The 25,015-nt window shown below is 43.1% G+C and overlaps 1 protein-coding gene across 1 annotated transcript; it reads right to left on the bottom strand.

The window, feature by feature from the left end:
• Positions 1-6,249: 6,249 nt before the first annotated feature.
• Positions 6,250-24,648, bottom strand: LOC120931580 (TRPM8 channel-associated factor homolog). The gene is made up of 8 exons (XM_040343162.1): positions 24,417-24,648; positions 21,204-21,825; positions 17,109-18,064; positions 16,932-17,026; positions 15,457-15,670; positions 13,330-13,569; positions 8,177-8,514; positions 6,250-6,598 (listed from the first exon to the last, which is right to left on the bottom strand). The coding sequence occupies exons 2-8, from the start codon at positions 21,818-21,820 to the stop codon at positions 6,347-6,349; spliced, it is 2,712 nt and encodes a 903-aa protein (XP_040199096.1). The 5' UTR covers positions 21,821-21,825; positions 24,417-24,648; the 3' UTR covers positions 6,250-6,346.
• Between the last annotated feature and the right edge of the window lie 367 nt (positions 24,649-25,015).

The following is a 25,015-nucleotide window of genomic DNA, read 5'->3' as shown; positions in this document are numbered from 1 at the left end:
AATTTTCAGTTAAAGCAAAACAAGAAGTGATCTGTACCAATCGCTCCTGTCTTCATTCTTAACTGAAGCATAGTAAACTGTGTTTACTGCAGAGAAAGGAAGGGACTGTGGAATTTCTGTCTCAAAAGTGAGACATCAGGGGTTTAGACCCTTGATATTTCACCAAACTTAAAGCTGTAGTTCCCCCTCCAAAAATGTTTTGCCCTTAGATTGATGCTCATTTTGTCTAGGGGAATCGGCTAGTTGTTTTAAAATCGAAGCTGTACTTACCGTTGTAGAGAGCGATCTTCTCCGCCGCTTCCGGGTATGGGCTGCGGGACTGGGCATTCCTTCTTGATTGACAGTCTTCCGACGGTCGCATCCATCGCGTCACGAGTAGCCGAAAGAAGCCAAACGTCGACGCGGCTCTATACGGCGCCTGCGCACTGACATTCGGCTACTTTCGGAAAATCGTGACGCGATGGATGCGACCGTCGGAAGACTGTCAATCAAGAAGGAACGCCCAGTGCCGCAGCCCATACCCGAAGACCATACCAGGAAGCGACGGAGAAGTAATAAAAAATAATATTGTAAAACATAATAAAAAAAACTACTGACAACGTCCACTGCCCTACTGACACCAGTTTTTGCTCTACTGGCACCACCCACTGCTCTGCTAATATAACTTGTACAAAATACCTAAAATGCTGGGTTCTATCTTGCTAAAGTATTTGCAATCTTAGGCCTCATACACACGATCGGATTATCCAACGGGAATTGTGTGATGACAGGCTATTGTCGGAAAATCAGACCGTTTGTACACTCCATCGGACAATTGTCGGATTTTCCACAGACAAATGTTGGATAGCATGCTTTAAAAATGTCTGCCAACAATTGTGTGTTGTCAGATTTTCCAATCGTGTGTACACAAGTCCGTCGGACAAAACTCCAAAGTACAAACACGCATGCTCAAAAGCAATGCTCACCATAACACAACATTAGCAGAAGTTGCCCAAAGGGTGGCGCTACAAAACACGTAGTTTTGTGTTTGTTGGCTGAAAATTCTTTGGCGTTTTGTATGCAAGACAAGTTCCTGGCCAACGCCCTTCGGACAAATGTTCTACGCTTTGTCCAATGGAAATCTGATCGCGTGTACGAGGCTTTATAGTATATGTGAAATGGATGAACATTACTGTAATACGTCTTTTCAATGATCAATACATGTAAATGTTGAACAAAAACTTTATTTCTTTGTATAGTTTGTAGTAAAAAGCATTTGATCATCACAATTGATCATTACCTTTACCTGGAGTCATTTTATACAATAGTTTCTTTTACTTTTGTAATACATTGAAACATTTACATGGTGAAGACTGTAAAGTAGTTTGTCTATTTTTGTTAGTAGTATTATGGGGTGACAGCTTAGCCATTCCTTGGCAGTCAAAGGATCATAGAGAGTTTGGTTGGTTGTTGGGCCGGCATGTCATCTAATGTACTGGAGATTAGTGTTTTCATGTTTTATTTTTAATACAATTTACAGTAATATTCTTTCATCTGAGCTGTGATGTGTTGGTGGGTCACACCCAGTACTGTATGAGTAGTCCGTCTCACTTGCCCTTTTAACCACTTCCAGACCTGCGCACGACGATGTACGTCCTGTTTTTAAAGATTGATATCTCGGTAACGGCAGCAGCTGCTGCCACAATCGAGGTATCAATCTTTAGTGTGCGCGGTCTGGAATCCGATAATGGCGGTCTCCGCGGCGGATTCACCGCGAGATCGCCGTTATCGGTGGCGGGAGAGGGGCCCCCCCCCCTCCCGCCGCTCTCCCGCGCCCTCCGCCGCTTACCGGAGCCGTCGGTAGCGGCGGAGGCGAACGGGTGCTGTCGGCTGGTGAGCGGGGACGAGACTGAAGGAAAAATCTCCTTCGCCCGTCCCCATAGCTCTGCTGGGCGGAAGTGACGTCAAAACGTCAGTCCCGCCCAGCCTCTTAAAGAGACAAATTTTATTTTTTGGTCATTTGAAAAAATGACATTTTTTATTTATTTTTTATTTTTTGCATTTAAGCCCAAATATGAGATCTGAGGTCTTTTTGACCCCAGATCTCATATTTAAGAGGACCTGTCATGCTTTTTTTTATTACAAGGGATGTTTACATTCCTTGTAATAGGAATAAAAGTGATCAAATTATTATTATTATTTTTTTCAGTGTGAAAAATAATAAAATAAATAAAAATAAATAAGAAAACAAAAAAAATTTTTTTTAAAGCGCCCTGTCCCGACGAGCTCGCGCGCACAAGCGAACGCATATGCGAGTAGCGCCCGCATATGAAAACGGTGTTCAAATCACACAAGTGAGGTATCGCCGCGATCGTTAGAGCAATAATTATAGCCCTAGAGCTACTCTGTAGCTCAAAAAATGCAATCTCTAGAATTTTTTAAACATCGCCTATCGAGATTTTTAAGGGTAAAAGTTTGACGCCATGCCACGAGCGGGCGCAATTTTTAAGCGTGACATGTTGGGTACATTTTACTCGGCGTAACATTATCTTTCACAATATATAAAAAAATTGGACCAAATTTATTGTTGTCTTATTTTTTAATTAAAAAAAGTGAATTTTTTCCAAAAAAAGTGCGCTTGTAAGACCGCTGCGCAAATACGGTGTGACAAAAAGTATTGGAATGACCACTATTTTATTCTCTAGGGTGTTTTAAGTAATTTTCTAGCAGAAAAAACTGTTTTAGTCTTGCAAACACCGAATCTGAAAAACACCTAAGGTCTGGAAGTGGTTAAAATATGCACAGTGTAGAAGAATAAGATTTAAACTGACAGCACAGCATCCAATTCAAACACGCGATGTATGAGAATCCTGGTTAAACAGGAACTGCGTTTAGTACACCGCTATGTAACAAAACAGGTAGGACAGGTTCAGTCTGCTAGTCCTGAAAGTTCTCTATTCTCTCTGCCATCAGCCGGCAGCACCGGTGGCTTCAGCTTGGTCAGTAAAATAATACGAGTACTTTAGACCGGAGATAATTAACCCACCAGCATTTCTTTGTTTACGCTCCACGCACACTGGACGCTAAAATAATCTTATAAAAAGCCAGTAGCCTTGCAGGGCGTCTCAACGTTTTTTAAAGTTTTGCAATAGCGTTTATTAGCGCTTTTCAGCGTTAGCATTTTTTTGTGTTTTTTTTTTTTTTTTCCAAATGCTGGCGAGTCACGTTTTTGAGTGTTTATTAGCATTTTTTGCGTTTATCAGCATTTGGCTTTTTGTTGGTAAAAAAAAAAGCACTTTGAACACGATTTTTGGGCGTTCAGAAAAAAGCCCATAAACTCCACTGCTCATTAAAGCGGGGGTTCACCCTAAAAACAATTTTCTAACATTACATCCAGCATACTAACGACATTTACAGTATGCAGGTCTTTTTTTTTTTATCGCTGTACATACCGTTATATTGTGATTTTTCTCCCCGGCTTCCGGGTTCTGATTCCCGCGGGAGTGGGCGTTCCTATCCCTGGGTTAGATGATTCACGTCTGGTGAAACAGTTCCCATGTCTCACAAGGCGCGTCACCAGATTTCCGTAAATAGCCGAGCTGCGGGTCGGCGCTATACGGCGCCTGCGCCCGCCGTGTAGAGCTGACTGCGCAGGCGCCGTATAGCGCCGACCCGTAGCTCGGCTATTTACGGAATTCTGGTGATGCGCCTTGTGCGACATGGGAACTGTTTCACCAGACGTCAATCATCTAACCCAGGGATAGGAACGCCCAGTCCCGCAGGAATCAGAACCCGGAAGCCAGGGAGAAAATGACAATATAACAGTATGTACGGCGATAAAAAAAAAAAAACCTGCATACTGTAAATGTTGTTAGTATCCTGGATGTAACGTTAGAATTTAATTTTTAGGGTGAACCCCCGCTTTAATGCTAAAAAACGTCTATGTGTGCATGAACACATAGGCTAACATAAAGTGGAGTTTAAAAAAAAAAAAAAACGCCCAAACTCCAATAAGCTGCAGTTTATCAGCTCCAGTGTACATGGAGCCTAATGCCGCGTACACACGATTTTCATGACGAGAAAAATGCCATTTTTTAAATTGGTCATTAAAAACGATCGTGTGTAGGCTCCAGAGCATTTTTCTCGACGAGAAAAATGGGCATTAAAAATGTAGAACCTGCTCTATTTTTTCCTCAACGTTTTTCTCGTTGTGAAAAATGGTTGTGTGTAGGCTTTTACGACAGGAAAAAAATGTGCATGCTCAGAAGCGCGTTATGAGAAGGGAAATTTGTATAATCAGCCCAAAGGGTGTCGCCATTCGAATGGAACTTCCCCTTTATAGTGCCGTTGTACGTCACCGCGCTTTGCTCGAGCATTTTTTATCACGATCGTGTGTATGCAAGGCAGGCTTGGGAGGAATCACATCGAGAAAAACTTTGTTTTTTTCCATGACGTGAAAAACGGTCATGTGTACACGGCATAAGAGATGCACACAAAGGTTCCATGCACACTGGAGCTGATAAACTGCAGTTTATTGGAGTTTGGGCATTTTTTTTTTTTAAAAGCCCATATACTCCACTCTGTTAGCCTATTGGGTTTATTTACTAAAGGCAAATCCACTTTGCACTACAAGTGCACTTGGAAGTGTAGTTGCTGTAGATCTGAGGGGGACATGCAAGGAAAAAAAAAACAAAAACATTTTAGCTTGCACATGATTGGATGATAAAGTCAGCAGAGCTTCCCCTCAGATCTAAAGTGACTGCACCCCTTATTTCAGATCTTCCCCTCAGATCTAAAGTGACTGCACTTGGAAGTGCAAAGTTGATTTGCCTTCAGTAAATCAGCCCCTATGTGTTCATGCACACATGGACGTTTTTCAGCTTAAATGATCAGGGAAGTTTATGTTTTTTTTTCTGAATGCCCGAAAATCGCATTCAAAGTGCCGTTTTTTTTTTTTACCTAAAAAAATGCTAAAAACGCAGATAAACGCAAAAAATGCTAATAAACGCTCAAAAACGTGTCTCGTCAGTGTCTTTTAGCGTTTTTTATCCATTGAAAAAAAAACTGCTAATAAACGCTATTGCAAAAACGTTAAAAAACGCTGAAAGACTCCCTGCAAAGCTACTGGAGTTTTTATATCATTATTTTAGTGTCCAGTGTGTGTGGAGCTAAAGACAAGAAAAACATGAAAACCTCATGCAGGTAGTGTCATGGTTGGGATTCAAACCAATGATCCTAGGCTTGGGCTTTCAGGACAGGAGAGCTAAAACTCAATTCCAAATATGACTCCAATAAATTGTTTGATCCAAGCTAGTCCAAGCGATTTCTTTTAGGCTGGATTCACACCTATGCATTATTTTTTAACAAGAGAACACCTATGTATTTTTAGTGCATTTTGCAGATTTGCACTAAAGTCCATTTAACATGCACTGTAGTGCAAATCTGCAAAAAAAAAAATGCATAGGTGTGAATTCAGCTTTATACCCCGTACCCACGATCGGAATTTCTGATGGCCTAAAATCCGATGGAATTTTTCATCGGAATTCCGTTCAAGCTGTCTTGCATACACACTGTCGGACCAAATTCCAACCGTCCAAAACGCGGTGACGTAAAACAAAACGACGAGCCTAGTAAAATGAAGCAAAATGCTTCTGAGCATGCGTCTACTTGATTCTGAGCATGCGTGGGTTTTTTCTCCGTCGGAGTTGCACACAGACGATAGGAATTTCCTGTTTTTTTTTTTTATTTCTCCATCGGAAAAAAATTAAAACATGTTTTATTTCTAAACACAGACGGAAAAAAGTCTGATGGGGCCCACACACAATTAGAATTGCCGATGAAATAAGTCCATCAGAAGTTCCAATTGTGTGTACGCGGCATTAGTAACCAATGCAGGGTCTGTCACCACTGTATACATTCCATGTAGCGCTAGCTGTATACAGTGCTGTGTTCTGGCAGTAGTACAAGGACCTCCTGTCTCGTTCCCAGCACAAAATGAAGTCAGGCTGAGTGCTGCTCAGGAAGCCTTGTATTTTTTTGAATTAATGCAAGGCTTCCTGTAGCTGATGCTAAACACAGTTTATACAGCATTAACATCCGCTTCACTGATTAAGAAAGTAAATCGTTTCTTTTGCCAGCTTGGCCCAAACAAACTGCTTAAAGCCATAGTATTTCTGAAATACTATGGCATCTCTAAGGGCAGGTTTATGCACAAAGGGCCATGATTATTAAAAATCTTAACTGAAATAAAAAAAAAAAGGATTATACAGATTTTTCAATGCTTCCAACAAGTAATATATCTGGGTTGGGTTTATTTTTATATTTCTGCTTGTTACAATAGGATACAGGGTGGTTTCTGTAAATTCCCTTAGTCAGAACTGGTGTACTTCTTCATAGGATCCTCCTCCCACATAGGCAATGTGGATAACTTCTGGCTGGTTTTCTCTTCAATGGGCCACCCCCAGGACTTGAAGAATGGAGCCAAGTTCTTATTGACAGCATGAGAGAACTTCTCCGCCCAGAGATTCATCTTATCTGAATTGTTTCCACTGACATTTGTCAGTTTCTGGTACTCTGCAAATAGACTTTTAAAGGGATCCCATCCAAATGCTTCTTGTAACTGAAAATCAAGAGAGTTGGTAAACATGTTAATAAAACCTCTCTACATACAGCTTATTATGTATGCTGTATAGTGCTGCATGTTATATGTACATTTAGGCTGGGTTCACACTGGTCCGACAAACACTCCGACTTTGGGAGCTCATGTCGCATAACGTGTGAAAAATCAATGTTTTCCTATGGGAGCAGTCTTAACTGGTCCGGCACATGTCGGAATGACTTTGAAAATGCTCCCTGTACTACTTTGATCCTACTTCAGCCCATTGAATATCATTGAAGTCGGAACGCCGTCTTGCATGCTCCGATTTTGGCATGCGACTTGTGCTCTGCTGATCTCGAGGGGGAACTCCATGCCAAATTTTAAATTAAAAAAACGGTATGGGTTTCCCCTCCAAGAGCATACCAGCATACCCTTGGGTCTGGTATGGATTTAAAGGGGAACCCCTATGCCGAAAAAAATGGCGTGGGGGTCCTCCCCAAAAGCCATACCAGACCCTTATCCGAGCACGCAGCCCGGCCGGTCAGGAAAGGGGCTGGGGACGAGCGAGCGCACCAGGCCGCATGCCCTCAACATGGGGGGTGAGTGCTTTGGGGCAGGGGGGCACTCTGCGGCCCCCTCACCCCAAAGCACCCTGTCCCCATGTTGATGAGGACAAGGGTCTCTTCCCAACAACCCTGGCTGTTGGTTGTCAGGGTCTGCGGGCGAGGGGGGTAATTGGAATCTAGGAGCCCCCTTTAATAAAGGGGCCCCCAGATCCCGGCCCCCCACCCTATGTGAATGAGTATGGGGTACATCGTATCCCTACCCATTCACCTGGAGGAAAAGTGTCAAGAAAAAAAAACACACTACACTTTGAGGGTCTTCTTCCGACTCTCCAGCCTCTACGGTGCTTTATGCCTTCTGCCGGGCTCCTCCACCATCTTCTTCTAGCTCTTTTACTAGCGGTGGCCCGGTCTTCCCCGTCGTCTTCTTTCCTCTTTTCTTCTCCTGATGTTGACACGACGCTCCCGCTGTAATGCCGCGTGCGCGGTGCGTAATGATTTATATAGGCATGGTCACCGGGTGATGTCACCCGGTGACCCAACCTCATGACGTTACAGTTCCATCATGCCCCGAGACTGTAACGTCAAAGGCGGGGTCACCGGGTGACATCACCCGGCGACTACGCCCCATGCCTATATAAATCATTGCGCACCGTGCACATGGCATTACAGCGGGAGAGAGCGTTGTGTCAACATCGGGACAAGAGAAGAGGGAAGAAGACGATGGGGAAGACCGGGCCACCGCTAGTAAAAGAGCTGGAAGAAGATAGTGGAGGAGCCCTGCAGAAGGCAGAAAGCACCGGAGAGTGCGGAGAAGGCACCGGAGAGTGGGAGAAGAGACTGGAGAGTCGGAAGAAGACCCTCAGAGCTGCCTAATAAATGACATTAAAAACCTGTGTAGTGTGTTTGTTTGTTTTTTTCTTGTCACTTTTCCGGTTGTGCCAGGTCACATTCTTTCTGTTGCGTCTCCCTGTTCCTATGTCTTTATAAGTAAGATATTAGTTGTTAGATATCAGTATTGTTTGGTGTACAGTACCTGAAGGTAGGTCTCCAGAGCAGTCCACACATTCCATTGCGCCAGCTTGGCTCCATCTTTTAGATATTGCTGGATTCGATTTTCCCTGTCTTTTGGCTTTAGTGCAGGATGTGCTTGGTCTCTTGGAATATGCAGGACAGTTTCATGTACATATACTGACCAGAGGTTACATGTTGCTTCTGTGGTATGAGGTGGAAATTCCCAATTGCCCCTCTGTTCATTGTGGCCAAGTTCATGTATCGGTCCCCAGAAACCATTTTTTTTAATGTGCTCGGCATTTGTTATTTCTGTTGCTGACTGTAAATGACACATTATTGGGTATCCAGCATGCATCCAACCTTAAAAACAAGACACAATAAGTTAAAGCTCAACATCACACATCACACTAATACAGCCACAGCAAACACCAGCAGGAGGAGTGGAGAGGGAGTTAGGTCATGTCAACCCCCAATACCTCTGCAATCCTCTTGCCGGTGTTTGTCGTGTACAAGTGCTGGGAGCCAAAGACCGACACTCACTAAAAAGCATAGTTACATAGTTAGTCAGGTTGAAAAAAGACACCAGTCCATCCAGTTCAACCAAAAAAAAAAAAAATATCGTACAATCCCATATACCCAATTCTTTACCCACAGTTGAAGGCAAAAAAAACCCAGCAGAGCATGATCCATTTTGCTACAGCAGAGGAAAAAAATCCTTTCTGATCCCCCGAGAGGCAATCGGATTTTCCCTGGATCAACTCTACCTAAAAATGTTAGTATCCAGTTATATTATGTACATTTAGGAAAGAATCCAGACCTTTCTTAAAGCAATCTACTGAGCTGGCCAGAACCACCTCTGGAGGGAGTCTGTTCCACATTTTCACAGGTCTTGCTGTGAAGAAACCTTTGGAGGTGAAGGGGCAGATCCTTGTACAGCGGCGCATTTATGCGCCGGGCGTAGCGTATCTAAGATACACTACGCCACCGTTACTTACTTTTTTTTTTCAAATCCTGAATGAATCCGCGCCGTAAGTTACGGCGGCGTAGTGTATCTTTGCCAGCGTAATGGCGCCTAATTCAAATGGATGTAATGGGGGCTTGTTTTATGTAAATACGTCATGACCCTACTAAACAACGTTTTTTTTTTAGCTGCGCATGCGCCGTCCGTGGGGGTATCCCAGTGCACATGCTCGAAATTAACCCGGAACAAGTCAATGCTTCCGACGGTGACGTCATTCTACGCAAATTACTATTCGCGAACGACTTAGGCAAACAACGTAAAAATTTCAAAATTCTACGCAGGAACGACGGCCATACTTAACATTGAGTACGCCTCATAACGGCAGCTTTAACTATACGCCGGAAAAAGCCGAATGCAAACGACGTAAAAAAATGCGCCAGCCGGACGTACGTTCGTGGATCGCCGTAAATAGCTAATTTGCATACTCGCCGTGGATTTCGACGGAAACGCCACCTAGCGGCCGCCGAAAAATTGCATCTAAGATCCGACGGCGTACTAAGACGTACGCCTGTCGGATCGATCCCATATGCCGTCGTATCTTGTTTTGTGGATACAAAACAAAGATACGACGCAGGAAATTTAAAATTACGCCGGCGTATCAAGAGATACGCCTGCGTAATGCTTTTGTGGATCTGCCCCGAAATCTTTTTTCCTCTAGATTTAAAGAGTATATCTATAGAATAACTCAACACCAAGTTCACTATATGGACCTCTTATATATTTGTACATGTTCATCATATCCCCCCTTAATCTCCTCTTCTCAAGAGAGAATACATTCAGTTCCTCTAATCTTTCCTCATAGCTGAGCTCCTCCATGCCTCTTATCAGTTTGGTTGCCCTTCTCTGCACTTTCTCCAGTTCCCCGATATCCTTTTTGAGAACTGGGGCCCAAAACTGAACTGCATTTTCCAGATGAGGTCTTACTAATGATTTGTACAGGGGCAAAATGATAAGTCGCTCTCTGGAGTCCATACCTCTCCTAATACAAGAAAGGACTTTGCTCGCTTTGGAAACCGCAGCTTGGCATTGCATGCTATTATTGAGCTTATGATCTACCAAAACCTACAGATCCTTCTCCACTATGGCCCCCCCCCCCCCCCCGGTTGTACTCCCCCTAGTATGTATGATGCATGCATAAAAAAGCAGCTGTGGTGTCAGGTGGCCATGCACCTAGGAGGATGGGACAAAACACTGCATGTACAATCAGTAACTAAATACTGTAAAAAAAAGTGATGATTGCTCTTTAACGAGCCTTGTGGTATCCAGAGCGTAATATTATCTCATGTGTTGCAATGTAACCACTGTACAGCAGAGGTATATGATTTAAGATCATGTACAATTTAGACAGTAATGTCATTATACACAAAAAGAAGTTGCAATCCAAGTTCCAATTTTAGAACAATGAATCATTTGTTTGGTGTCGATGTGTTACTAGCCCCTGCTTATTATGATACAACTTCTCAACAGAAGTGCTAATAAGTATTCACAGGCTCTATGAGAAAATGTCATGTTTAATAAATGGATATTTTATTTTTATGATGTAAAATGGTTTTGCACACGTGATAAGATAAGGTATATTGTAAATGCTGTTAAAGTTATATGTAGAAAAGGTTTCTGAAAATGGGTATGTCTTATGGTGGTTAAATACTTACTTTAAAACCAAAAAATGCAACTTTAAAAGAAGATTTTCACCCTCCACCCCCAATTTTTTTTTCTGGTACAATGTTTTTATTGAAATACAAAGGAAAATCAGATGCCAAATTCCCACGCAGGAGATATAAACATGGAACATAATACAGATTTTCACTCAAGAACACAAATAAAAATGTGTTATAGGATATACATTATAAACCAACAGTGACCCTTGGGCCAGGGCCCTGGGGGGCCAACGTGGGATGCCTGAGCCTGCAGACTCAGGGGCTAAGGTGGGCAGGGGGAGCAGACCTGTCTGTGGAAATGGGGTGAACAAAACCAAACTAAGCACGGGACAAATAAATGAAAAACAAAAAGGGGGGGGGGTAGAGGGGAGGGAGGAACAGAGCGACGTGCAAGGCCCCCAAAAATAGAAAAAATAGAAAAAAGGTAGAGAAGAGGCAAAGAAGTACCCCAGGCTGCGGTAAAGTTAGTTTGAGAGGCCTAGTATGCTGTTCGGCTTTAACCACTTGCCGACGGCGCACCGTCATTATACGTCCACAAGGTGGCTCTGCTGGGCGAGAGCACGTAATATGACGTCCTCTCTCCCAGCCGCCACTAGGGGCGCGCGCGCGCGCCCCCGACTCCCGTGCGTGTGCCCGGCGGGCGCGATCGCCGCCGGGCACACGCGATCGCTCGGTACAGAGCGGGGACCGGGAGCTGTGTGTGTAAACACACAGCTCCCGGTCCTGTCAGCAGGGGAAATGCTGATCTTCTGTTCATACAATGTATGAACCGAGGATCAGTGTTTCCCCTAGTGAGGCCATCCCCCCCCCCCCCCACAGTAAGAACACACCCAGGCATACTTAACCCCTTCCCCGCCCCCTAGTGTTAACCCCTTCACTGCCAGTGGCATTTTTATAGTAATCCAATGCATTTTTATAGCACTGATCGCTATAAAAATGCCAATGGTCCCAAAAATGTGTCAAAAGTGTCCGAAGTGTCCGCCATAATGTCGCAGTACCGGAAAAAAAATCGCTGATCGCCGCCATTACTAGTAAAAAAAATATAATAAAAATGACATAAAAATACCCCCTATTTTGTAAACGCTATAACTTTTGCGCAAGCCAATCAATAAACGCCTATTGCGATTTTTTTTTACGAAAAATATGTAGAAGAAAACGTATCGGCCTAAACTGAGGAAAAAAAATGTTTTTTTATATATTTTTGGGGGATATTTATTATAGCATTTTTTTCAAAATTGTCGCTCTATTTTTGTTTATAGCGCAAAAACTAAAAACCGCAGAGGTGATCAAATACCACCAAAAGAAAGCTCTATTTGTGGGAAAAAAAGGACGCCAATTTTGTTTGGGAGCCACGTCGCACGACCGCGCAATTGTCTGTTGGCAGCAATATGGTCCGGGGGGTAAGTGGTTAAAGTTGTAAACACATAGGACCACCGCGGGGCCCATACTTTGGGAAATTTGGCATGGGAGTCTTGGAGGACACTGGTAATTTGTTCATGGATCATAAGTCATCAAGGTGCTCTTCACCTCTGAAAATGATACAGCTAGCTTTTTTCAGGCCCTTGCTGTTGTGCGCTTAGCTGCGATAAACAGGCAGGTGTCTAGTGTCTGCTGGTAAGAGAAGAGGCCTGGGAAAGGACACGAGGTGGGGGCAGGACCACCAAATGTGCATTTCATCTCCTCGCTCACCCCCATTTTTTTTAATGCCCTGCTTCCCTGGTGGTGAGTTCTGTTAATTTTGGATGCTCGCCCACCCAGCGGATCCAGCGCTGTCCAGCTGAGATCCTCTTCTGGCAGGACTCTGTGCTGCACCGCCATATTTTGACATCACCAATAAGCTGCCAGCTGTTCCGGGTTCAGCTAGCATTCCTTTCAATGACATATTGACATACCTGCCCCCTCCTCCTTTCCTCAATGAAGAGCTATGCCTCCTAGGAGGAGTAGTGTACATCTATTGACTAGCAGTACATTTTATTTTAAAAAAAAGTCCTATTCCTGCAGAGGACTGGAGAAGGGGTGGAGATCATGTATTGGAGGGTGAAGATCCCCGTTAAGAAGTCACAAACAAAAGTACTGTTTTTACCAGGGCTAGTGAAATACAATGGCAGCGCTGTTCTTTGTGAAGTATATTTTTTTCTATGCACTCAAAAGATGGTGGTGTGGATTGGGGTCATGGCTCACCAATTATGTACTGTATATGGTATGCTAAAATGAATTATGCAGCTATTATCCACATAACTTTGCAAAGTTTTGGTTAAGTCCAAGTAAATAAAATAAAAATTGCACAATGGGTGAAAATTTGCCCACTTTCCCATGATTTAACAATAAACATTTACTTCATGGGAAAAATACTTTACATTACATGCCTATAACATAAAGTGTGCCTTTCTTTACTGCCTGGGGTTTGCAAGTTTACAGAATTATCCCAGAGAGTAGCCCTCAAACTATTTCTTAACACCCCCATCAATGATCACCAAGATAAAAATAACACCGTACCTGCTGATATCTGCACATCTGTCACAATCCTTTCAGGACGGGGAAATTTCTTAGGAATTGCTGCTAAATCAGCAACAGCTGCCATGATCTCATCCCACAATGACATCAAAGTTTCTGGATCCTCTAGTGAGCGGATGGCATCAGAGGGCACAGTAAGAATGATGCTTTCTGTAATAAGCTCAGCCCAAGGAGCTGGATAGTTACGAATTGTTTGCTGCCATGAAGAGAGGCTAGTCTGACCTAAAAAAAAAGAATACAAATTACATTTTTGTACTATTTTTTTATTTTACAAGCATCTAATTTAATAATTCTATTACATTTAACCGTAAGGTATTGCAGTATAAAATGTATTGAACAAGATTTATAAAAGGAATAAGCTGGCATATGATCGGCAATACCTAAACTGATATTATGTTGACAGCCTACCACCATGCTAATGCTGCAGTTTCAGTAACAATTCTTTATTTGTACTTTAGGCACTACTTGTTGTATACATACAAGTACATACATACTAAAAAGCTAGACATATGCCTTATTATCAAGCAATAATTTGTTTTAATATTAAGTCCAGCCCTTGAATTATCCATTTTGCCCGGGTTGTCTGCTACTGGAATACATTTTTTGGCTTGTATACTTACCCATAGACTGTTACTGTTTATATACTGTTTATCCATGGACATCAGAGGGTGGTCTGTCATTAAAAAACATTCTGATTGGATTCTACTTTGCACCCAATATACACATGCTTCCTAAATGTGTGCATATGTGAGGAGCTACGCTCCTCCAATCATTGAAAATACAATAGAATAACAATGTTTCCTCTAAGACAGGGGTCTCCATACTTTATAAATAAAGGGCCAGTTCATTGTCCTTTAGACTTTAGGGGGTGCCAAACTATGGCCAGTGGGAGTAGAAAATGTCCTGGCAAAAGGTAAATTAGTGCAACATCATTGGAGTCACCGTGAGAAATTAAGCCCCGTTGTTGTCAGTGGAAGGAGTAGTACCCAAAGGTAAATTAGTGCACCATCATTGGAGTCACCGGGAGAAATTAAGCCCTGTTGTTGTTAGTGGAAGGAATAGTACCCAAAGGTAAATTAGTGCACCATCATTGGAGTCACCGGGAGAAATTAAGCCCCATTGTTGTCAGTGGAAGGAATAGTGCCCACCATTGAATAGTGGGAGTGGGAAAAATTATGCTCAACCGTTAAAGGCATGGTGCCTCATAGTGTTAGTAGAAGGAATTGTGCCTCATATCAGTGGGGAGGAATGGTGCCCCAAGGTCTGGATAAAGGCAAGCAAAGGGCTGCATCCGACCCGCATGCCACACTTTGAAGACCACTGCTCTAAGAGCTTGTTTACACTTGTCACCCTCTATGAGCGATCCACAGTGGATTGCTTTTTAGATGGTGTTTGACAGTTGACTTGGAGGAAAAATGTTGCTTCCACACCACCTGGTTTTGCACACCAGGTGGTATGGTCTTTATATTCATAACTAATGAACAGCCCCATACATTTGAATGGTCATGTTCAGTGGTAGTAGTGCACCCCAACCACAAGTGTAAGCTAAGCCTTACAGAGAAGAAAATCAATTATTTGTTGCAGTTATTTTGGAGCACAGTCTTTAAACCCTTCTTAGATTTGAATGTATCCGAAGACCAAAGTTTTATTATGTAGGCTTCTACCAACAACTGAATGTGTAAACTTTTATTTTAAATCCCAACAATTAGCACCTCTATTGATGTGATGGAAAATCTCTCCAATGGGGTAACAGATAGACATTTTAACTGTACCCCGCTCTATCAAACAAAATAAAAAAATCTGTAAAATTATACATTTATTAATACCAACATAATCTTAATATATTCATAACTAATGAAAGCAAGATTCTACAAACAGACAAGCCTTCTTTTTGTCTTCTTCATCCTTTATAATCTTTCATAAACAAACCACGACCCTTTTTTATTTTTTTTTACAAAATCACTGCAAAAACTCAAACTATTTAATTGTGTTAAACAAAAATATATCCCTGCAAAAATAATCATTTGTATATTTAATCGCAAAAATGCACCTTTACAGACAAAATGCAAAACATTCTGTACTCAGTATATCTCTTTTCCAAATGCTTACCCTTAATGAATGTTGGCGCTTGTTCTGCACCACACACTGTCACTGGTATCACACCCAACTGGCTTTTTGCTTTGACAATAATATATAGAAGACCTCCCCATACACAAGACATTTTCACTTTATCTCCACTAACATCTTTCTGATGTATAACCGCAGGAGCACGACAGAACTCCTTTGCTCCACTCAAGTTATCTGAGTGGCAGCCAACCTGAACCTGGAAAAATAGTAAAAGAAATGTATAAGCTAAATATGTATACTGTATAACAGTCATTTAAAAAAGAAATGGTATATTGAATTTGTTTTGCCCAGTAATTCTAATCTTAAACAATTTGTATAGAAATTACCAAAATGTTCTCCCAAATATCCCTCTAGATTGTGTCCCAATGTTCCTTTTTTCTTTTACCCAGTTTCCGTAGGGAGAAACAGCTTTTATTTATCCTTGTGCGTGAGTGGTACCTGCTGGTAACTCAGTTTGTGTCTTATTAAAACATACCCTGTATCTCCCCCCAACTCTTTTCCATGTTTATTTAAAAAAAAAAAAGCCTACACTAAATGCCCTTTAGGCTTCATGTACATGGGACGTTTTTACAACTGCTCCTAAACGATTTAACTTGACAGATAGTAACCCACATTTAAAACGTCCATTTTGTCTCATTTAGCGTGTTTTTAAAAATGGACAAAACTGAAAAACGGCTATAAACAAAACGCTGCTAAACGTGGGTTACCACGTTTAGCCGCGTTTGGCGTCTGAAACGTGAAAATCTTCGGCGCCTGAACCAATTTTTGTGCTTTTAAAGAAATGCTGTTAAACGCAACTGCCTAAAAACGGCATGAAACGAGACTGTGTACATGGTCACATAGGATTTAATTGAATGAGTTCAGGGGCAGTTGAAAAAAGTGTCCAACTGCCTCTGAACGTACGTTTAGCAGCGTCCCGTGTACATGGGGCCTTACTTATTAAAATCCATGGTCAAGTAATGCGTCAGGTCCTGAGTCCTTTATCTACTTCTTTTGGTGTCCATATTGCTGCTAAGTTTACATGGACACTTCCAATGGTGTCCAGTAGTGGATTCCTCTGCCTTCAATTTAAATAGCCATCGTAAAGGAGCCACAGGTTGCATCCAGGGTTGTATGCTCATATGCCCGTTTTGGGCAAGCATTGGTGTAAACCCTCATATAGCAGCGTACATCTATTCATTGCAATTTGAGGCTGTATGCTGCACCTGTGGCTCCCTTATGCTGGCTATTTGTAAGTGGTGCACCCCAAAGTTCTGCTTTGGAACAATTGTTTACCGCCCCCCCCCAAAGAATGGGGGGGGTGCTCCACTGGTAATCACAGACTATATTGTGTGAAGCCTCTAAACCCCCTTAGTAAATAAGCTAAAAAATTATGATTTGCAACTACATGGCAAATGGAGGTGCCAAAAAGAGCAACAAGTAAGTACAACTCAATGTAGCATTTAGAAAATAAATACCTGAAGACCTTGGCCAGCAGCTGATGCTGGAAACATTAGTATTGCAGTTTTTCCAGGGGGCAGAAAGAGTCCAGTACTTCTCCATGCATCAGCACCTAAGAGTAATGCAGTAATTGTTAATGTAACACAAATCTTGCATTGATGGAGGCACAGACATTATAATTTGTAATGCTCTACCTGGGTTTGTGGCATCAATCTGAACTGTAACAGGGTCCTGGTCCAATAAATCAGTGTCGCCTTCCTCATGGTCATCCAAACATTTATGGCAGCTGACTTCTTGAGCCAAGCACATGATAAAGGCCTCTTTGGAGTTGTTTTTCACAGGACATTGTTTACTGACAGTGGGCAAATGACACCCTTGTACTAGATGTGCTAGTTCATTCTGTAGTGATGAGGTGAGAGGGCTGGCTGGAAGCTTCATATATGATGAGACATCTTGTCTGAGCTTGTCCAACCAAGAGTTGAGATGTGGTTTCAGCTCAACTCCACTGTTCAAGTCCCTTAACAGTTCGCAAGCTGCTCTAGGGAAGTGGTACGTACTATCAACTGCTTTTGGATCCAAAGCCTTATAAACTCCTTGCCCAACTGTCTGTGCTAGAATACTAATTCCAAACTTGTTGAGAATTTTATTTCCTGGGTACTGGGAAAGAACATTTGGGTTGGAATAAGACCAGTACCAGGCATGTCCAGCGATGAGCAGGCCGCCACCTTCTGCTACAAATCTATGGATCTTTTCAGCTTCTGCATCACTGTACGAGTTGCAGCAATACACACTGAGACCAGGAATCAAGTCAGAAGCTACACAAGATAAACCTTCATTCTGTAACACCTGGAGGAGATTTCCCAGTTGCTTAACACCAATTTTTCCATTTCTGCCCATGTCTAGCCAAGAAATAGCATTGAGAATGAAGGTTTTCAGCTCTGGCTTGGAGAGGTAGCCTTCATGTGTTCCTACAACAACACGTCCTCTGCCATAGTATGCAGCACCAAAAAAGCATTGATTGTTGTTGCTGAGCCCAACTGGAAATGTTAGAGGTCCATGAAGAAGAAGTTCTGAGGGAACACATCCTCCACTGATGTCCAGGTCATTAACACCTTGCATGAGATGCTTTAAATCCTCTGAAAAATGTATACTGTATAAAACAAAATCAGACACCCCAGCAGTCATTAGTTTTGCACACAAAAAGAAATGAACAGGAATTATAAGTGTAAGTGGGTGCCGTTGGCTGTGTGTCCCACCCGCTCGCCCCCTTGCCCTGTTACTGTGCTTCTGGCTCTTCTCTCTTCACTGTTGCTGGCTGTTGGCTGCTCTCCATCTCTGCTGCACTGATAGGTGCTGCTGGAGTGGCTCTATGTTTGGATCCGCCACTGCTACCTACCTGCTGCACAAGTGCTGTACAACACAAGTAAATGGCTGCGGAACTACATTGCCTACAATTTTATAGCACAGCAGAGGATGAGAGACAAGTCTTTTTGTGGGCAAACCACTTGAGTTTGGGGTAGTCTAGTGTTTGGAGCAAATGATGACATGCTACTTTGAGTGTCTGCATCCACTCTCGTCAGAGTGCCAAGAGACTGAGCCCCTGTGAGCCTTTTGTGTGCGGAAACCTGGAGCAGTGCAGACCCATTACAGGTGTGTCTGTGCCCACATCAGTGACCAAAGGATTTAGACACTGAGAATACTTCTGTGCTGGAACCCAAAGTTGGAAGGACCTGTTGCCGTGTGCTCCTACAGTCAGGGAGAGCCAGTGAGGAACTAATCATGAGGACCTGATAGTGAGGACTCGGACTTCTGTAGCAGCTGACCGCTAAGCATATGGGATCGGATCGGTCACCTGCCAGGAGTGGTGAGTGGAAATACAAAGTGTTTGTAACTCTAAAAAAAAGAAAAAAAAATCTTGTTCCCTTATAGTAGATTAAACAGCACAGTACTTGTGCTGTCTAATCTGCCCCTCTCTAAAGTGTAGAAAACCTGGCTGATCCTGCCACTTCCTGTGTCCGCAGCCGCAGCTCTCCTTTGTCCCACTCACCCTCCCTCCCTGCCTATCAGCTCCTGTGTCTGTGTGAGCTGTCTCCGCCCCCCATTCTGTTGCTTTTCATAGTAAAACATTTTTACAAAATATCCTGGCAGCCCCTCTCCTTTATCAGGCGATAACTCACAGTGTAAGTGTTTGTTTAAATAAATTCCTCTAAATACATTTTTTCAGTTATCTTCAGGCCTGTCACGTTCTGCTACTACGATCCAGGGCTACAGTGGGAGGGGCTGAGCGGAAAGCATGGCGGTCACATGACCTCCCGGCCGACATCAGAGGGAGATCTTAGCCCCTACCACTGAAGTACTGAGGTACTAAGAGATAATGCTGTTACTATTAGTCTCTGTTTGGACGAGTTATAATTTTATAAATTCAGTTGATTGCCGTTTTATGGGTCTGTGCTCACATTATTTAGTGCTGCGTCTTTAAACCTGTTCAGTTGTCTGCTTATTGGTTCATTCACTGTTTAACCAACTTGTCTTAATACACCTGTTTATCTACAACGTACTATCCAGTTACTTGTGTCCCATTTAAATGTGTACTATTATAGAGTAGTAGCCTACTAATTCTCAAGTTACACAGGTGTGAACTGTCTTCAACCTATAACCATGTGTGTCAGGGGAGGGGGGCTGAGCAGCTTAAAGAGTTGTGGAAGAACAGAGAACTCATTATCTCAAGTTGCTCCTATGGAGGTAAGCGCTACATTTGGGGGGCTACAATTCTCAGGCTGCATTCACACCTGAGCGTATTTTTCTCATGCAGAACGTTTTTACATTGATTTTTTCTGCGGTTTTGTACAGGTCAAAATATCACCAATGTAAAAAGCAAAAAAACGCCTAAAAAGAAGCTCATGTACTTTTTTGAGCTTCAGACTGCATTCACACCTGAGCGTTTTCAGCTCGTAAAATGCCCAACAAGCAAAATCCCATTAATTTCAATGGCACCTGTTCACATGTGAGCATTTTGTCACCTGAAGCAAAACACCTGAAGCTTGCAAAAGTACATGAGCTTCTTTTTACACAGATTACAAGCGTTTTTCTGCTTTTTACATTGGTGGCATTTTGACCTGTACAAAATCGCGGTAAAACGCACGACTTTGCTGCACGTGACAAAACACTCAGATGTGAACTGGTGCCATTGAAATGAATGGGATTTTGCTTGTTGGCCGTTTTTTAGGCTTCCTCAAAGGCCATTGTATCCTCCCCCTACCATTGATTGACTCAGGTACTATGGCTGCACAGAGGGAGGGGGGAGGATCGAGCACAGGGATCAGGGCCGATCCGCCCTATAGGCTCATGATGCAAGCCGCTTATTGCCCCGCAAAGCTGCGGAGGGCTCCCCAAATAAAAGAGGCCCTGCCTGGTGAGAGATCATTTTCGGCCCCTCACCCTTGCTGGCTGCATGGGAGAAGAGGTAAGAAGTCAGTACCCCCCGCTTCTCACTTTAACTACAGTGGGGGGAGATGCCTATAGCCAGCAACGGTGAAGAGAGAAGAGTCTGTGGCACAGTGGTTGGGAGTGGGAGCGAACAGGTGGAACACACAACCAGCTGCACCCTGCTACATAAACTTTCAAGAAAAGATAGCATGTAATATTTAAGTGGGGAAAATAATGATATATTGCATGAAGACTAATAGAAAAGTGGTCTTAATTTATTTTTATTAGAAGAACACTAAAGCCGCGTACACATGGTCGTTCCATCCGATGAAGCGGACTGATGGTCTGATGTGCCTACACACCATCAGTTAAAAAAACGATCGAGTCCAACACGGTGACGTAAAACACAATGACGTGCTGAGAAAAATGAAGTTCAATGCTTCTAAGCATGCGTCGACTTGATTCTGAGCATGCACGGGTTTTTAACCAATGCTTTTGCATACTAACCGTCGGTTTTGACCTATCGGTTAGGCGTCCATCGGTTAAACTTTAAAGCAAGTTCTAAAATTTTTGACCGAAGGATAACTGACCGATGGGGCCCACACACCATCGGTTTGGACCGATGAAACGGTCCTTCAGTATGTTTCCATCGGTTTTGACCGGCCGTGTGTACGCGGCCTGAGTGGCCTTTTTGTCAATGATTTCACCCACGATAAATACAACTTTCATCCAAAATTCACAAATGTTACATCTATGGATTAATTAGAAAAAAAATTAAGAATTTTGGGTAAAGGTTGTGCAAATCTTTGTTGAAACCACTCATAAATCACTTTTTCAAGTTTTATCAGTCACAGAGTACTCACACTTTATGCACTGGACTCCATGGTATGTTCCCACTCACACAGAAGTTCCCTTTCTCTCCATATTTGTTGGTGAAATACACTCCAGCAACTGATGTTATTTTGTTCCCAGGAAAATCACACAGAATGTTCCCTTGCTGCTGAAATTGAGACCAGTACCAGGCTTGGGCTCCAATAAGCACCCCTCCACCTTGACTCAAGAATGTGACAATATCTTCTGCCTGGCTGTCATCATATCCAGAAGTACAGAACACCCCTAGATCTTTCTTCAGACCCGACACCTTTTCTACCCTGTGTCCAGTGGAGGACAGAGTCTGCTCCAGGTAATCTAGATTGTTGTTAACACCAATTACTGCTTCCAAAGATGGTTTCAGCCAGGATATAGCGTTCTTAAGGAAATCCATGAATTGCGGTTGGTTTAAATATGCCTCATGGCTCATCACCACTATTTTACCCTTCCCATACTTAGAGGCAGCCAGGAGGACATGTTGTGCTGGTGTCACCAGCAATGGGAAGGCCGTGTCACCAGTCAGGAGAAGCTGGCAAGGTATGTTGTCTCCAGAGAAGTCCAGGCCACACAGACCATGGACAAGTGAACTGTAGTCTTCTTTAGCCGTCATATTTCCTATTAACAAAAGTATGTAATAAATTTAAATGAAATCTTTAACATTTTTATTAGTCAAAGAGCAATTAAAGCCTAAAGGAAAGGTGATCATAGGACAGTGCAGGATTGGCCTTAAAGCCTATGCTTACCTACAAAAAATAAAAAGCACAGGGGACATTACTTACCTTCAGTGTGATTTGTCCCTTGTGCTTTAGTTGAAATCTTATGTCATCTGATGCCTTTCCATCCCTATCACCACAATCTTCCAATGTGGTTAGGGTCGATAGAACTGAGGAGCTGTCAAAGGCTCATCAAGAGTGCCTGACTATGAATGCCCTTTTTTCCCCAGCTCCTCCTTTCATAATAACCAGTGCTAAAGATTCTATGAATAAAACGTGATCGATGAATGGATGGGTGGAGCTATCATTTGCCCGTCCTCCATTCATAAATCCATTTTTATTCATAGAAGCTACAAATAATGAAAGATGCTTATTTTGCATTTAAATTTTGTGAGTAAACTCAGACTTTAAGGCGAAGGCCAAATCACAGTTTTATGGTATGAACCAACACTACATCAAACAAGGCAAAATACCTTGTTTGATATAGTGTTGGTTCATACCATAAATACCTTGGCCCAGATTCAAGAAGCACTTGCGCCCGCGCAACCATAGTTGCGCGGCGCAAGTGCTTACTTGCTCCGGTGTAACGAGTGCTCCTGATTCAGGAACCTCGTTACACCGAATGCAGCCTAGGATGTGACAAACATAAGCCTCCTTATGCCTTCACATCCCAGGCTGCATTCTTGCGTTGGCCGCTAGGGGGCGCGGCCTTTGTGATCGGCGTGTAGTATGCAAATTGCATACTACCACCGATTCACAAAAGTTGCGCGGGCCCTGCGTACGCAAGGTACGGAGTTTACGTACGGCGCCTTTAGCATAAGGTTGCTCCTGCTAATAGCAGGCGCAGCCAATGCTAAAGTATAGCTGCGCCTCCCGCTCGCGACGTTCAAATTTCACGTCGTTTACATAAGTGAACCGTGAATGGCGCTGGACGCCATTCACGTTCACTTACAAGCAAATGACGTCCTTGCGACGTCATTTGCCGCAATGCACGTCGGGAAAGTTTCCCGACGGAGCATGCGCTGTTCGCTCGGCGCGGGAGCGCGCCTAATTTAAATGATTCCCGCCCCCGGCGGGATCATTTACATTAGGCAGCCTTGCGCCCGGCTGCTTAGCATATTGCCCGCGCAATTTACGGAGCAACTGCTCCGTGAATCGCGGGCAAAGCACAATATTTGCGTGGGCGCAGAGAAAAAAATTTGCTCTTTGCCCACGCAAATATTGCGCGATTCTACTTGAATCTGGGCCCTTGTCTTTGCATTGGAACTGCACTTAGTAAGGATGACCAGCAAAGCCCAAAATGGTGTGAATGAGCCCTCTCTTTAAGGTTTAGGTTACATTGAAAGGTTAAGGCAGGGGTTTTTGTGACAGATACAGACCTAGGGTTATGGTTAGAGGTTAGTTATAAGACATATTTTGTTGACCATAGTAGTGAATAGGGACGAGCTTCGAGTTCGAGTCAAACTAATTTTCGACTCGAACATTGCCTGTTCGCCCGTTCGCCGAACAGTGAACAATTTGGGGTGTTTGTGGCAAATTCGAAAAGTCGCTGAACACCCTGTAAAAGTCTATGGGAGAAATCTAAATGCTAATTTTAAAGGTTTATATGCAAGTTATTGTCATAAAAAGTGTTTGGGACATCTCATCGCTGGAGCCTGGACCTGGATGGAGAGGAGATTATTCATGGCTGGATCCCGGAGATGAGAGCATCCATTGCAGGATACTGACAGCGTTGGAGTGGATTACCACCGCTGGAATCTTTTATTTTTTTATTAATTTATTTATTTAATATTAATCAACATAATTATGTTGGACAAAACCCCAGCACAGTGGGACAGCGGGACAAAGGTGTAAATGCAGGAAAGTCCCCCCCCCCCAATCCGAGACTGTTGGGAGGTATGCAATGCACTGCAACCTGCTGGAGCTCACTCTGACAGCTGGCTAAACGGCAGAGGTGTAACTAGAACCTTCGGGGCCCAGATGCAAGAAACCATGAAAGGCCCTCCTGACTCCTGGCCAGGGCCCTTCCCACTGATTCCGGGGCCCTTTACTCCCGTTGCGGGGCCCTTTATTACAGTCCTGCAGCGGGACCCTTTCACATGTTCTGCAGCAGGACCCCTCTTGGGACCCCCCCACAGTGGTAGAACCTTTGCAACCTTGTGACCCTGGTAGCTTCACACTGGTGTTAGTAGGACTGTGATTCTCAATCTTTACACTTTAGTAAACTCTTCATTTCGATATGGAGACTAGCATGCAAAAGAAAATCTGGTGTACGACTTTTGGATTGTGGTGTGTACGAACCATTAGATGGGAGCCAATTAACCTTTTAGAATATGCTGAATATACATAATTATCCTTGTATTTATATTCCCATAAATAGGCAACAATAAATCGATTGATTATAAACGGATGATCAGTATATAATAGAATGAAAGAATTTGGGAATAAAGTTAGATAGTCTAGACATGTAACACAGAGCAGAGAGATACATACCTGTTACAGAAGCAGACGCTCAGGAGTGGAGCCAGCAAACCCTGTCCAGATTTAACTTTCCAGTAAGGGGATGTCTATTAAGTCATTCACACTGGGTGGAGTCCATAGATGAACTATGCACATACCAGCACACTAACAAAGGGGGGATTATAACAGGACAGAGAGGATGAACTAGGAGAACTGGTTTGTAAACCCAGCCCGATACGTCATTGTAAATCAGGAAGTGAGTTAGCTACTTTTTTTTTCTATGTACAGCACAAGACTGTAAATGAAATGCGAGCTGTTCACGTCCTTCCTGTGGGCTGTACATATTCGAGATGACCACTAGAGGCCACCATTCTCCATGCAGAGTGATCTGTTACAAATTAGATCATTCCCGGCAGCGCCTTCTGAGGCTGCACTTCTGCTAGGTGGCCACATGAGGGCTGTGAATTCCACTGTACAATGGTATTATCAGCAGAAGATTAGAAACTCCTGTGCTAATAGCAAATGTAATTTTTAAAAGCTAAGTTCAATTTTTTATTCTAATTTCCAGCTCCCCTATGTACCAATATAGCATTAACGTACTTATTTTGCAAAAATAAAACAGCTTTCCATTA

Source organism: Rana temporaria, chromosome 3 (genome assembly GCF_905171775.1).
Source record: "Rana temporaria chromosome 3, aRanTem1.1, whole genome shotgun sequence".
In the NCBI taxonomy this organism is placed as follows: Eukaryota; Metazoa; Chordata; class Amphibia; order Anura; family Ranidae; genus Rana; species Rana temporaria.
Note: the sequence above shows the minus strand (reverse complement) of the source record. Positions and strands in the feature narration are given on the sequence as shown.